Consider the following 14,344-nt stretch of genomic DNA (forward strand, 5'->3'; position numbering starts at 1 on the left):
ATACAAGCCACATTTGTGGAGAATTTGTGATATTGTTGTCACATGCACACAATCATCACTCTTTGTCATAAATTCCTGCAACTGCTTCAGAGTTGCTGTAGGCCTCTTGGTCGCCTCTCTGACTAGTTTCCTCCTGGCTCTTTCGTTTGGAGCGACGTCCTGATCCAGGGAGGGTCTGTGTTGTACCTTCCACTTTTTAATAATAGATGTCACTGTGCTTCTATGCATTGATAAAGCCTTTGAATTTTTTTTGTATCCATCTCCTGACTTGTGCCTGCCCACAAATTTATCCCAGAGATCTTTTGACAGTCCCTTGCCACCCATAGTTGATTGTTTGCTTCAGTTGCACTACCAAGGACTGAAATGCTCCAGGAAAGCTCTTTTCATACTGAGCTAATCAAAATTACCACTGAAATGCTCCAGGGAAGCTATTTTCATGCTGAGCTAATCAAAATGACCACAGCTGATCACAATTGAAAGTCAAATGTGTACCATTGAGAAGGTGATTAGCTACACCTGATAGAGTTTACAAGTCATTTTTAGGAGGGGGGTGATCCTTTTTCCAACTCAGTAATTATGTTTTTTTTTTTTTTTTTGACATTTTGGTGTTATAACTTTCACTTGGATGTTATAAGTTGCACTGAGTAAATAGAGCTGCATAAAACAAAAACTATGTCCGTCTTCATTTCAGGCTGCAAAGCAACAAAATGTGATTATTTTAGGAGGGGGGATTATTCTTTTCTATACCCACTGTATATTGGGAGACTCCCATGGTGAGCTGAATCTGTTGAACCTAATGTTGTGTCTGCATCTTCTCTGAATGTTCAGAGGATAAACAAACATTAACAGTGGCATCATAAGCAGGAAACCATCACAAATAGCACTGCTACAACAGCATACACTATATTATCTCTGACATACAGTAAATAAAAGATTCCAGAGAAAAGATGCAATGTACCTCCACATTATCTACACTTTCAGAACTTGAGTCATCAAATTATACTTGCTGGTCTAGAACACGTCCAACTCGGTCTGATTGCGAGTTCCTGAATCATCACAACAGCGAATCTCTCCAGACAGAGCTGGAGTTATAAACGGGGTAAACGGTATTTGTGTCAGTGTACTGTATGCTCAGAAATTCATAAGCCACTTCAGTACTTCATTATTTAGTGAATCTACACTAGCAGAAAAATGGTCCACAGCCTCATCCGTTCCCTTGAAACCCAACCTTATTAAAAAGTACATCAAAAGCTATTCCTTTAATCTACAGCTGCTATTCTTAGGCTGCACTGAGGCTTGGCTCTGATCCATGCAGCCTCTTGTGCCTGTATATCGTTCGTACGAATCCCTGAGTATCAGGAGTTCACACTTGAGTAATATTTAAAGATTTTTATCAACTTGTCCGTATCAGTGGGTGTTAAAATAATCTCTGTTTCACATGACTGTGGCACTGTTAATCCAACAGAGATCTAGGTCTCCGTTCGCCATGAATCAGAGCCGTACCTGCCGGCGTTGATGACAGCGGCATCAGATCCTGAGCAGATGTCCTCCAGGATGAAGAAACTTTCATCACAGGAGGTATTGAGGTGAGTGTAGTTGGGCTTGCAGACAGTCAGGAAGTAGGGGGCGGGGTAACCTGTCGACAACTGGATGATGTCGGTAATCAAAGCCGTGGCGCATAAGCCAAACACATGAACGCCTGAAAGGAAAAAGACATTGAATGTGATACACTGATTACTGATAATTATTGATATTTATTTTAATATAAGTTGATAACCAATATATTGGCTGATATTATATATCAATTTATGTTTTCTGTGAAAACTTTAAAAGGGAAAACTTGTAAGATTTAAAAAAGAACAATAAATGAATACTTGCATTCAGCAAGGATGCATTAAATTGATCAAAAGTGACAGTGAAGACATTTATAGTGTTACAAAAGAGTTCTCTTTTAAATAAATGCTCTTTTGAACTTTGTTTATCAAAGAATCCTGGAAAAATGTATCTCAAAAATATTTTCAACATTGACCGTGAAAAGAACCATTATTATAATTGACCACCAATAATGATTGATATTAATTGAACACCAGATCAGCGTATTATAATGATTTCTAAGGGATCATGTAACACTGAAGACTGGAGTAATGATGCTGAAAATTCAGCTTTGCATGAAGAATAACTTATATTTTAAAATATGTAATTTTATGTCAATGTAAATATTAAAATATGATGTAAATATTAGATTTCACAATATTACTGTTTTTTTAATCAAATAAATGCAGCCTTGGTGAGCATAAGAGACATGCTGGTACCGATATGACCACAAATATTTAGCCATTTTATTGCCAGGAATATTTACATACATGTTCTGAGAGCTACACTTTTGTGCAATTTTTTTTGTGCATCTAATGTGTTGTCAAAGGTAGCTGTGTGAACATTCTTCAGAATTTCTCCTTTTGTGTTCAGTGGAAAAACAGGATGTACAGGGTAAGTACTGTACATGGTGACAGAATTTTCATTTTTGTCTGAACTGTCACTTTTATTGCAGATCAGTTTAACACATTTAACACATTAAATTCATTCCACAGAATTCTGGACAAAAAAAAATGCACATTTTTCTGGGGGCCTAAAGGTAACGAAATAAAGAGTGAAAAAAAGAAATCTACAAGAAATGTGACCTACCCACAAACCTGACACCTCGCCGGACGAAAGAGTTAAAGTTGCAGCCGACGGCGTTGATGTCAGCTTCAGCTCCTCCTCTGCACTGCGCTCGGGACAGACAGCAGAACAGAATCCCCTCTCCGATCATGATCTGTGGACATGCAACACACCAGGTCAGAGGTGGAAGTGGATCAAATGTTCAGGATATCTCTCCTCTCAGATTGCACTCAACGGTCTCATACTAACTCTTCAGGAGGTTCTTTTTACTCTGACACCAAACACAGAAGCTCTGTAGTGAAGCTCCAGATGCCTTTAAACAGAACCGCCATAATGTCCTTGTCTACTTGTAAATGCACAATTTTGATAAGCCATAATGCAATCAGCTCTCATTTGGGCTGAGAGAGCGGTTGTTTTGATCATTGCACACTTATGTATTAATGCCCATCTTAAGCAGGGCTGGCAGTGTGCATCAAAGACCAGTGTTGTGCTAGTTACTAAGAAATAGTAACTAGTTACAGTTACTAGTTACTTCATTCAAAAAGTAACTCAATTACTTTGTTGATTACTTACACCAAAAAGTAATGCATTACTGTTAAAAGTAACTTTTTAGTTACTTTTTTAAAGAACGTTCTTTAATGTTCCCATACACTTATGTATTAATGCCCATCTTAAGCAGGGCTGTCAGTGTGCATCAAAGACACATCCATCCTTAATCTGCTCCAGATCTGTCCCCGGCGTTTCACCTCCCTGTCTTCTGAAAATCACACACCCACTGACTTCTGCACAAACATCAGGGCTGTGAAGTGCTGCTTTCACGGAGATTAATCATTTCAGCTCAAATGGTCACAAGCTTTGTAAAACCTTGTTTGGGTCTTTGGTTCTTCACTTCGTACCTTATGTAACCTCCATCACTTAACCACATTGTAGGAGAACGGCATAGTTAGGTCTGAGCATTTTGATTAAAAATGTATTTGAATACTTTATATATAAAATCATTCCTTCCAAAATTATATTTAATTAGTATATAATATAGTCATTATATATTTTTAAATAATTGTTAAATTATATATATATATATATATAATTAGTATAAATTGTATATATAATTACCTAATTCAATAATTAAATATAAGAACACATTATACTGTATATAACTTCTGTTTATGTGTGTACTTATTCATTCATTTATTATTTTTCACTTGAACACAACATATTGTAATTATGACATTTGAGCTCAGTGTGCCACAAAGTGAAATGTCTGGTTACATGAGACTATAGCTTTGCACTGACTGCTCTTTTGTTTTGTTTTTTTGCTCCATATAGAACATACAGACTCAACAGCCGACAATCTTCTCTTCTATATTGCATAGATTGCCAGGTGAGGAGTTTAAATCCCAGTGGGATCATGGGATTGAAATCAGCTGTGCTCCACGCTCCGGCCTGGTGGGGGAGGTGCTAAGGATACGATCTAAACATTGGCAAGAGCATGTGCCACACCGTGACCTGAATCAGATCCCAGGAAGCCCGCAGATTCCACCATCCCGTCCCATCTGATCAGCTCGGGCGCTCAGACGCTCATATTGTGTCATGACACCTGGAGGAACCACAGGACGTCTCAGTGCCTGCAGTCACTTCCTGCCTGATGCTCAATCTGGCCTATGTAGGTAAACAGATTGTAGCCCAAAAATGGGCTAAAGAAAGGACAGAGTGGATCATTTTTAATGACTGCCATTACCTGACAGCCAAAATGTGTTTTTAGACACACATTACAGTGGATTTTTATGCAGCTGAACTTGTTAGGATAAGATGCAAATGTGGTCAGAGCTCTCTATGCCTGCAACTCAAACTAAATTATTTAATTACCTAAAATAGCTAGCATGGTGGTCACATGCTGCAGAGAAAAGTACATTGGGTGTCTTTGTAATGCTAGTCATTTTAGTCGTTCACATGTCTCCTCTGTACTTTTAGAGGAGAACATCAAAATGCTCAGATTTGCAAAAGAATGTCAGAGATTTCACTATGAACTCTGTGGGATTACAAATTTAAGAATCTGTTTAAAATATGCTGATCCTATGTTCTGACATAGCATCACATGAAAAACTAAGGTGAAGTACATTGTATTTAGCATTTAAGGTAAATTACATCAGACAAATTATTATCTTAAGCAAAGTGTAGCAAGAGGTTCCTGTCTGTTCCTGTTCACTTATTGTTAGTCAAATGAACCAGATTACTGAGACCATCACCTTTTGTTTGTAATGGCTCTTGGTGCCTCTGCCCCAATCTTTGAGTAGTTATACTGATTGAATTAGGACTGTCAGACTGATTGGATTAGCACCTATGCATTTGAATGACACTGTTATGCTGATGAGATCAAGGCTGGGAAAATGCCGGTGTCGGGTTGATTGCCTGTACTTCATTTGCATGCTATGGGTTAGATTGTCTCCACCTCTACTGAATGTATCCCGCCCCCTTAAAATGTATATAAACTACAATGTATTACTGCCTTAGTCAGACTTTTGATGACTGCAGCGCCACGCAGCGCGTTCTCAATAAAGAACTCTGCTGAAAATACCCAAGAGTCTCCTGGTTTCTGCTTCGACGAGGAAAAAGTTTCCAACAACTCAAACATTTTTGTCTTGAATTTCTCCCAAGGCCAGATCATCGATCCATACTAATTTTATAGATCTATACTCAGTGTTTCTGCAAGTTTTATGAAAGTAAATTTAAGACTTAAATGAAATGTAAAAATTAAATACCATTTTAAGACCAATTAAAGAAAATTGAAGGAATAATTTAAAGGGAACACAATACGTCAATAGGTTCTCTAAATGTAAATGTCTAAGGAGAACACGAGTTGTATTAAAAGTACTTCAAATTTTTCTCAATTTCTTTTTAATTTTATAAAAAAAAAGCTAAACTAGAATATAGAAATTTATATTTTTGTCTTGTTTACCAGTGAAATGTCAAAAGTCTTAAATCAATATTAAATATAAAGTTAAAATATAAACAGATTTTTGTTTTAAGCATAAACTAAATTTTGTTCCAATTTCTCAAAAGAAAAAAAAAATAGCATATCTTAATTTTGAATCTCAAGTAAATGCATTTTGATTTAAGGATGTTTAGATATTTGTACTGCCATGACCTTATGACCTTATGAATTTAAGACTTTTTACTCCAATGTAAGACCTTTTAAGGCCTTAAATTATGAAAGGGCAAATTCAAAGTTTTTAAGACATGCATAAACATTTCCGAAAAAAATTCTAAAGTAAGTTGATACTAATGAAACATAAACCTCCTACGTGATTTAAGAGCAATAAGACCAATACAGTTTCCCTCTGGGTATATTTAGATAAAGATTTTATTTATTGCTTTGATTGCATTTGATTCATATTAATATGATGCATCCAATCTAATATAAATGGGGATTTTTTGCCTTAAGATAAAATTTGAGTGCTCAACTTATGAAAACTAAAAAATAATAAAATTACATGCAATGACTAGCTTGATAAATGTTTATGACCTTAATATAAAAATGCCTGCGGTATGTTTAGAAAATTTGCCAAGTGTAAAGATGATCTCAGTCTGTTTATTTCTTCTTCAGAGTGGAATAATATAATCTACAAATACTGTAAGTTCAGAGGATCAGAGAGACGAGAACCACAACCAACTCACTACTGCGAAGAACCCATTAGCGTTTTGAAACCATTTAACCATCCTGTCATTTCTGAGACAACAGCGTAATCTGCCCTAAGAACTCAACATGAATTTGAGTGTGAAATAATATGACTTTCCGTATGAGTGAACAACCAAACTATCATAAATCCATAGTAAAGCCTGCTGCGAAACTGCACTCATCTGCTCCAGGACTGGCAGTTAACCTTGCTAGGTAGAAAAGCAAATTCATTGTGTCATTAGGGCATCCTCAGAGGGCTGGCAGCCGTTCTGGTAGCGTTGTGATGCACCCAAGGTGTCATAAAGTTGAGGAGAGAAAGATGCTATCTGACAGCTCACTGCTCATGGAGTAGTGTGAGGAAAAACTGTGTATTTGTGCTATTCATGCACAAACTTTCTTTTCTGTAGTGTTTCAGATGAGGCCATTTGGTGTGTGTCAGCTGGGATAATAGACCACAGGCTAACTCTATAAATTTACTCAAGTAGGACATGTTCCTGCATTCACATAGTTGGCCCTGGATCAACATTCCTGTCATTGCATTTTTTAGTTTTTTGATGAGTTTAGCAGCAAGTAAAATGCATATTTGTGAGCATAACAGTATATTCCACTTTTAGCTTTGATGTCTGTCAGTGAAATGATTAGAAAGTCTAAACACATTTTCTGCAAATTTCTTTTATGTGTTCTTTACTCCAATTCTCAGAGACTGTTTTGTTATAAAATATTTAGATTAATGTTTACACACACTATTGTTCAAAAGTTTGGGCTCAATAAGATTTTTAAAACGTTTTTCAAAAAAGTCTATTATGCTTACCAAGGCTGCATTTATTTGATCAAAAATACAGTAAAAACAGTAATATTGTGAAGTATTATTATAAATTAAAATAACTTTTCAATAAATTAAAACTATTTTTTTTCAGTGATGGCAAAGCTGAATTTTCAACATTACTCGAGCCTTCAGTGATCCTTCAGATATTAGTCTAATATGCTGATTTGTTGCTCAAGAAATATTTATTTATTATTATTAATGTTAAAAACAATGTTGAAAAAAAAAACTGCTGCCTAATATTATTGGGGAAACCATGATAATTTTTTTCAGGATTCTTTGATGAATTCAAAAGACAGGCAATTATTTGAAATAGAAATCTTTTGTAAAAATATAAATGTCTTTACTGTCACTTTTGATCAATTTTATGCACCTTTACAGAATAAATGTATTAAACGACTCCAACATTTTGAATGGTAATATATATTTAGTATATATAAAAAAGTATACGGTAGTATATTATTTAGGTATTATAATTATGTAATCGTATAAATATATATATATATATATATATATATATTATGGCTGTCAATCGATTCAATTTTTTATCTAATTAATCACATACCTTTTCTGTGATTAATCACGATTAATCGCACACTTCATGAAATTAAGCATACATACATAAGCCGCTATATCTAGCAAAGTAAACCAAAATATTGAAAGGTGATTCTCAAAAATCTATATTTTCTGCTAGCTTTTTTAAAGATAAATTTAGATGTCTTTCCAAAAAAGGACACTTAGAAACTCCAAAAGGACACCAAAGAACCAAATGATATAAGGAGCCCATATAAGCACATATGAAAGAAAAAACTGTGCAAAAAAAATATATATATCTGAATTGTATAGTATGTGTACAGCGCAACAGCAAATAGCTTTTTTACATTTTAGAGAAGTCAAGTTGTGATACCGAACAGGACCACATGGAGATACCAAAAAAACCCTAAACCAATTGCCTGCTGACTGCATCTGCTACAGTACACGGATCCATTCAGAATAACTAAACACAGCAACATAAACATGACAAATCAAAACATTATCGTGAATGTGTGTGGAAACAACGTGAATGTACATAAATGTCTGTGCCTGTGCATAAATACAATGTGTGCGATCAGTGCGTCAAGAGCACTCATACACGCATTATTATAACGGACTCACGTGTGCTTACTCTACGACTCCTGTACACCATATATATATATATATATATATATATAATATATAATAAACAATAATACAATTATATATAATACCTAATATATTTAATGCAAATAAAATCCACAGAAAAGTGGAAACAACTCAAATCTGGGCCATTGAATACAACTTGCTTGGGCACTTTACATTATTCTGGCAATCTCTGTCTATGTGAATGTTTCTTGGCTAGAATTAGATGCATAGTGGACCAGACTTTATGCCGACAGCCAAAATTCTGGCACCACAAGACTTGTATTATTGCAATAATTGTTTGATAGGATTGTTGCTTCAGGTACTCATCCAGCTTGGGTGAATCATAAGTGCCTGAATACACACAAGTCATGACACATTTTCACCTTCAGTATATGCAGGTAACATTAGCAAGAGGCCAACAGTTTGTCCTATCCAATATACAGTATCCAAAAGCAGAAGTATATCTTGCACTTTGTATATGTGTGTGTAGCGGTAGAGGGTTAGACTGACCGTAATAGCAGGAGCTGCGAAAGCAAGGCTGAGGAGCATGAGGAAGGGAATGACCTCATGCGAGGGTTCGATATAAGGCAGACTCAGACTGCGGTCGTGACAGCTGAAACCCCAGCGGACCGGTTTGAAAATGTCCGTCCACTCCAGAAAATACACGCTGACCATAGATGAGACCAGGAGTGGAAGCTGTCATAGAGGAAAAAACATCACATAACTCTTCAACAAACATTTTTAAAGAATTACACTGTCCACATAACAGGTCCCTATGATAATATACATACAGTCAGCCAGTCATGATCACAAAATACACAGAGACACGGCAGTACCTACAAGATAAATAAAATCCTTGGTATAAGAAAGCCATATAATGAGTTCAGGTCATGTTTATGAGGTGATATCTGAAGGCCTGTGAGCTAGTAATACAAACCAATGGTGATAGATTCACAGAATTGCAGAAAAGCTATAGATGGACTCAGACAAAGCTCTCTTTGTATTATGAAATTCATATACAGTGGTGGAAAAAAAGTGATGTGATTTGAGCTGGGGGTGAATTGGTGTGCCTTAACACACCTTTTTTTTTAATAGTATTCCAGTATTACCTTAAGATCAACAATGCGGATTATTTTTATGTTTAACATTACATTGAAATGTTTTATATATGCATTAAAAAAAGAAACCATTTTATAAAGCAATTGTTAAGCTACACATTGCACACTTGAGTGTGAATGTCTGTCATTTAAAATGCTATTTATACTCTTAAAAGAAATGTACTAGTTTACTCTTAAATTTACTCGTATAAAATGTACTAGTAATTATTGAGTGAAAATTGTTTCTTAGCTTTTTTTTCAAATAAATGCTACTCTATTTTTTCAGTGATGTGTATATGTTTACACAATCATCTAGTATTCTTTATGACAGATTGTTTTGTCGTGTTTATCACTGTAAGCCAGTAATTAAGAGCTCTCAGCTGAAGTTTTTTTTTACAGTAGAGTGATCGGGTCAGTTTGCGGGCATTTGATATGCAGATGGATACAGCAAGCAGCTGCTGTTTTGTGCTGATTCTGCAGAGTTGCGCTGTGGCCGACTGATACCACTGACCCATATTTTCTCCCAAAGCACTGGCACTTGGGACAAACAGTAGAGGTTTAGAGAGTAGCCGAGCATCGGCATGACCATTAAAAAGAATAACAAGACATGATGAAACCCAACCAAAGCCTATTTAATTTGAATGCAGATAAGAAGTTTTACATGCATTTCAGATGATTGTTGTATATAATTCTGTTTGAAATATTTTTTTCTGAACATTTTCCTGTGCCTTTATATAAAGAAGTAAAGTGGTGGTACCATGGTATATTGATGGTATCGATTTTGTTTTATTTACAACTTCAAAACTCATTTTTACAGTGTATATGTAGAGTATTGAAGGTCATTTGATTGTCCAGTTTAATTAAAACATCATGTTACGTAAGTTAAATGGGTTGTGAATGCAATTTCATGTTGACTTCAAGATTATCCCATTAAGAAGAAGAGGTGACACTGAGGTCTTAATAATTGATGGCTATAAATGGGGAGGATAGCGTTTCTTAGTGGCTATTTTCAGGTCTATGTGGGACAGGCACCATCCCAGCAGGTGCAGATGGTGTCCGGATGGAAAAGAACCCGTTACGATAAGAGCATTGCCCCTCGTGAGGAGATGTGGAGGTTTCTGTGACCTGATGAAACTTCAGTGATATCTTCAGAAGCACAAAATCCAGCCGTTTCTGCTGAGCACATGCCTCATATCTCTTTAAAACCCTCAAATATGGTAATCCTGATCTTTTTTTTTTGGTATTTGACAAACAATTTTGCAAAGCTCACAGAAAAACAGCAAATGGAGGAATGAATAAATGAATGGAAATGTCCAATTCAGCACAGCCCTGCATAATGTATGAGTGCATGCTTAGATCTTCCTTCTAAGTACTAGATCCCGTGTGTCGGTGTATGCATGTGCGTATGAAAGCTGCACTGCCTCAATTCTTTATGTCACACTGACCTACATATATTCCACTAACCCCATCATGATGCATGGAGAGCAGAGCAGCACCTCCTAGGGCGAACATCTATTCATATATATATATATATAATTTTATATATTATTTCAAAAATAAAAATGTTTATCATTTATTTTACATTCTACTTTGTTTGTCAACACCAGATACTTTTGTGACAAAAAAATTATTTGCTGGCAAATTAAGCTTATATAGCTTTTAAAAATCTCGATGATTTATCCTAGACAGCAATGAGATTCAATAGAGTACAAAAATGTAGACTTTTTCTTATGATTAGCCTACAATATGAACTCAAAAAATCTCTCAGCAGTCCTCTTTTTTTCTGTTTCATTTCTCCTAAGGAATTTAGCAGAGCATCTTGAGATCACGTTGATACTTTGAAACCTCAATAAAGGAGAACTCCAAGTCTCATGAGCTATGAAAGAGCATCCCTATGAGCAATACAATTTCCTCAGGTTCAGTTTATCACCATAGATAAATAGTCAAATATTTAAATGTTCCATTCATTAATTCAGCTATGATTGTAACATTTAAATACTTAACCTGAGAAAAAAAAATGGAATTGTCATCTCATTCTGATCTCGTAAATTGTCACCTGTCAAATCAAACGTGCAAATGTAAACAGACGGTCTCTTACCTCCACGAAATAAAAGCATGGCAGCAGTGTCACGCTCTCTTTTATCATCTTCTCTTTCAGTCTGTCCCTCACAGACATCGTGTTTCTCTCCTTTAAATAAATGCCAATAACCTGTTGTGTCCTAAGCGTCCACCTTCATCCAGCAAAACAAGCCGTCTAGATTACCTGCTGTTTGCTCCATTGAGATGCATGATGCACACAGAGCGAACGGCACACACAATCTACACCCTTCACCATTTACACGCGCTGTTTGTATTGCAGTGAAATATGAATATACAATTGCAACTGAATATACAGACAGAGAGGAAAATATTGCCGGCAAGATGACATCAGATTTTTCAGATGAGGGTTTTGCGTCCTGACGCGCATGCGCACAAGCTGCGCATTCCTCCAGTCATTCGCATTGTTATTAATAATGTCACGAATGTAGACGGTAACAGTTAGACATGTTCGTGTAGGGTAGCTTACATGAAGCATTAAAGGATTATTTAATTATTGAATTATTCAATACCACAAAAAGGTATCTGTAGTCTACATATGCACACTAATAGCATCTATTAACACTGCCAGGGAAAAATCACTTCACATAAATTGCAACATGAAAGGAATTCCATGTTTCCACTGCTTTTTTGGATTGATTTATTGGGCATTTAGTGTTCAGGACATAATACAGCACAATGCATTGCAATGCAAAGCAAGGCAAAGCAGTAGGCTACAACACAATGCAATACAGTTCAGTGGGATGCAATACAATGCAGAGTAATGCAATACAAAACTGTGAAATAAAACGTTATTAATGATTGAAGTAGAGGAAAACGTGCAACATTGTAGCTAAATGTTTGCTAACTAGTCCATTTAAATAACTTCGATTGCATATACAGGTGCATCTCAATAAATTAGAATGTCGTGGAAAAGTTCATTTATTTCAGTAATTCAACTCAAATTGTGAAACTCGTGCATTAAATAAAGGACTTAAACTGCTTCAGTCTGTTTGCATTGAATTTATTTAATACACGAGTTTCACAATTTGAGTTGAATTACTGAAATAAATGAACTTTTCCACGACATTCTAATTTATTGAGATGCACCTGTATAGCCTAAATAATACCGCATTCTTGCTAGTTCACAGTGGTCCAACAAACACCGATGATTTTAGTAAAAACTCTCCTTTCTCGTCTGCTATCCCGTGAATAAAACTTTAGCTATAAACTCTCAAAGGTCTAAAAAGTCTCAATTGCTTCTCCTAGACAGCGATGAGATTATTTTTTCTGATTTGTTTTATTTCCTAAAAAAAAAATCGCATATATTTTGAAACCTGAATAAGAACTCCCATTAAAAAGTCTCATGAGCTATGAATCATCCTCTGAGCAATAACATTTCCTCGTGTTTAGTTTATCACCAACAAATAAATGTTACATTTATTGATTAGGCTATGATTGTAACATTTCAATATTTATCCTGACCATTAAAATAGAACTGTCATCTCATTCTGATCTCAGTTCAGTGAAATGCCGTACAATGCAATATACAGCAGAGCACAATACAAAATACAAAACGGTTCAATAAAATGTTATTAACTGCTATGCGTATGGATGACGCATGTGCTCACGCTTAATATACAGTAGTGAACGTCAACCCGCTTTCTGTCAGGGCGATATACGCGTTTATTTAAGTGCTCTCATGTTTGGGACAACTTGGTTCGCGCTGTGTTATTGCAGCAGATCGCTCTCCGCAATTTTTCAGATTTGTTTTTCCTTCCAAAAAAAAAAAAAAAGGCTAATGTTACTTTAAACTGACGTCACCAATGAAGGTCACTCGTGCACAGCGTAGCCTACAAACCAGATTAATTAATAATAAAATACAGCCGGTCATTATGGCAAAGTAAGCACGTTCAGAGTCATAACAAAACTTCGGTGTTGTGGTTTATTTTGCCATAAAGACACTGGGTTTCTTCTATTTAAAATTAATTCCAGTGCCATCAATCTTGCAACAGCGTTTCTTATGTCACGTAAAGAAACAAAACCCTACAGGTGTGTGTGTCCTGCCATCAGAGAGGTGAAGTGGACAGAGACAGACACTGGACTGTTCTTAATGAAGTGCGCAGGAAACTGAAGCAGCGCGTGCGCGGAGCGGGAACAGCTGCAGACTGAATGACTGAGGAAGCTAATTCTCATTAACCGCTGGTTTAAATAGCTTGGAGACGAATCGTACGTTTAAAAGTTCAGTCAAACAAACAGGTGCGAGCGGCGAACAGCTGAGAATAATAAATGTTTCTCCCTCCTCCAGCAGGGTCCTTTCTGATGCCGTTATAAAGTCAAACTGGCAAAGGTAGGACTCTGTATTTCACTGTGTCTCTGCATCATGCCATCTCTGGCTTTATAGAGATACAGCACTGCGCAGCCAATCCTCTCAGAGACTAAATATGCATATAATTATAATTTTAATGTATTATTTAAACAAATGAATGTTAAACAATAATAATACACTGATTTGTGTTAACAAGACATGCTGAATTTATAAAAAAGCTGAATGTTGTGGAAAATATGGGATTTTCCTTGGCTATTTTGACTTAAAATTGTTAAAGAAGTTTATGTTTGTCATTAGTTCGGTGTACAAACGGTAAGACAAAAAAAAAAAATCAAAACATGTTAAAAACATGTCCCTTATGTGGCAGTCACAAAGTTAACTATTAATTGTACTGTACTTACGGTATGCAGAGCTGTATATCAATATCCAGTGTGAACAATCATAGGATGCTGTTAACCTTCATACAGGGGCCCCAAAAAGTAAACACTTAAGATACACTTAAAAGTGTTTGAATTCCGTTGCAC

General features: G+C 35.9%; 1 protein-coding gene across 1 annotated transcript in view; it reads right to left on the bottom strand.

The window, feature by feature from the left end:
• Positions 1-11,676, bottom strand: part of LOC107697972 (phospholipid phosphatase-related protein type 4-like) — an 18,172-nt gene extending 6,496 nt beyond the window's left edge. The window contains exons 1-4 of the mRNA XM_016498876.1: positions 11,514-11,676; positions 8,829-9,014; positions 2,683-2,812; positions 1,504-1,699 (exon numbers count right to left, since the gene is read on the bottom strand). Of these exons, the coding sequence (XP_016354362.1) occupies positions 1,504-1,699; positions 2,683-2,812; positions 8,829-9,014; positions 11,514-11,591 (590 nt within the window). The 5' untranslated portion in view covers positions 11,592-11,676. The remainder of the gene's footprint in view (positions 1-1,503; positions 1,700-2,682; positions 2,813-8,828; positions 9,015-11,513) is intronic.
• Between the last annotated feature and the right edge of the window lie 2,668 nt (positions 11,677-14,344).

The sequence above is a fragment of the Sinocyclocheilus anshuiensis genome, unplaced genomic scaffold, assembly GCF_001515605.1.
Source record: "Sinocyclocheilus anshuiensis isolate Anshui unplaced genomic scaffold, SAMN03320099.WGS_v1.1 scaffold886, whole genome shotgun sequence".
Lineage (NCBI taxonomy): Eukaryota > Metazoa > Chordata > Actinopteri > Cypriniformes > Cyprinidae > Sinocyclocheilus > Sinocyclocheilus anshuiensis.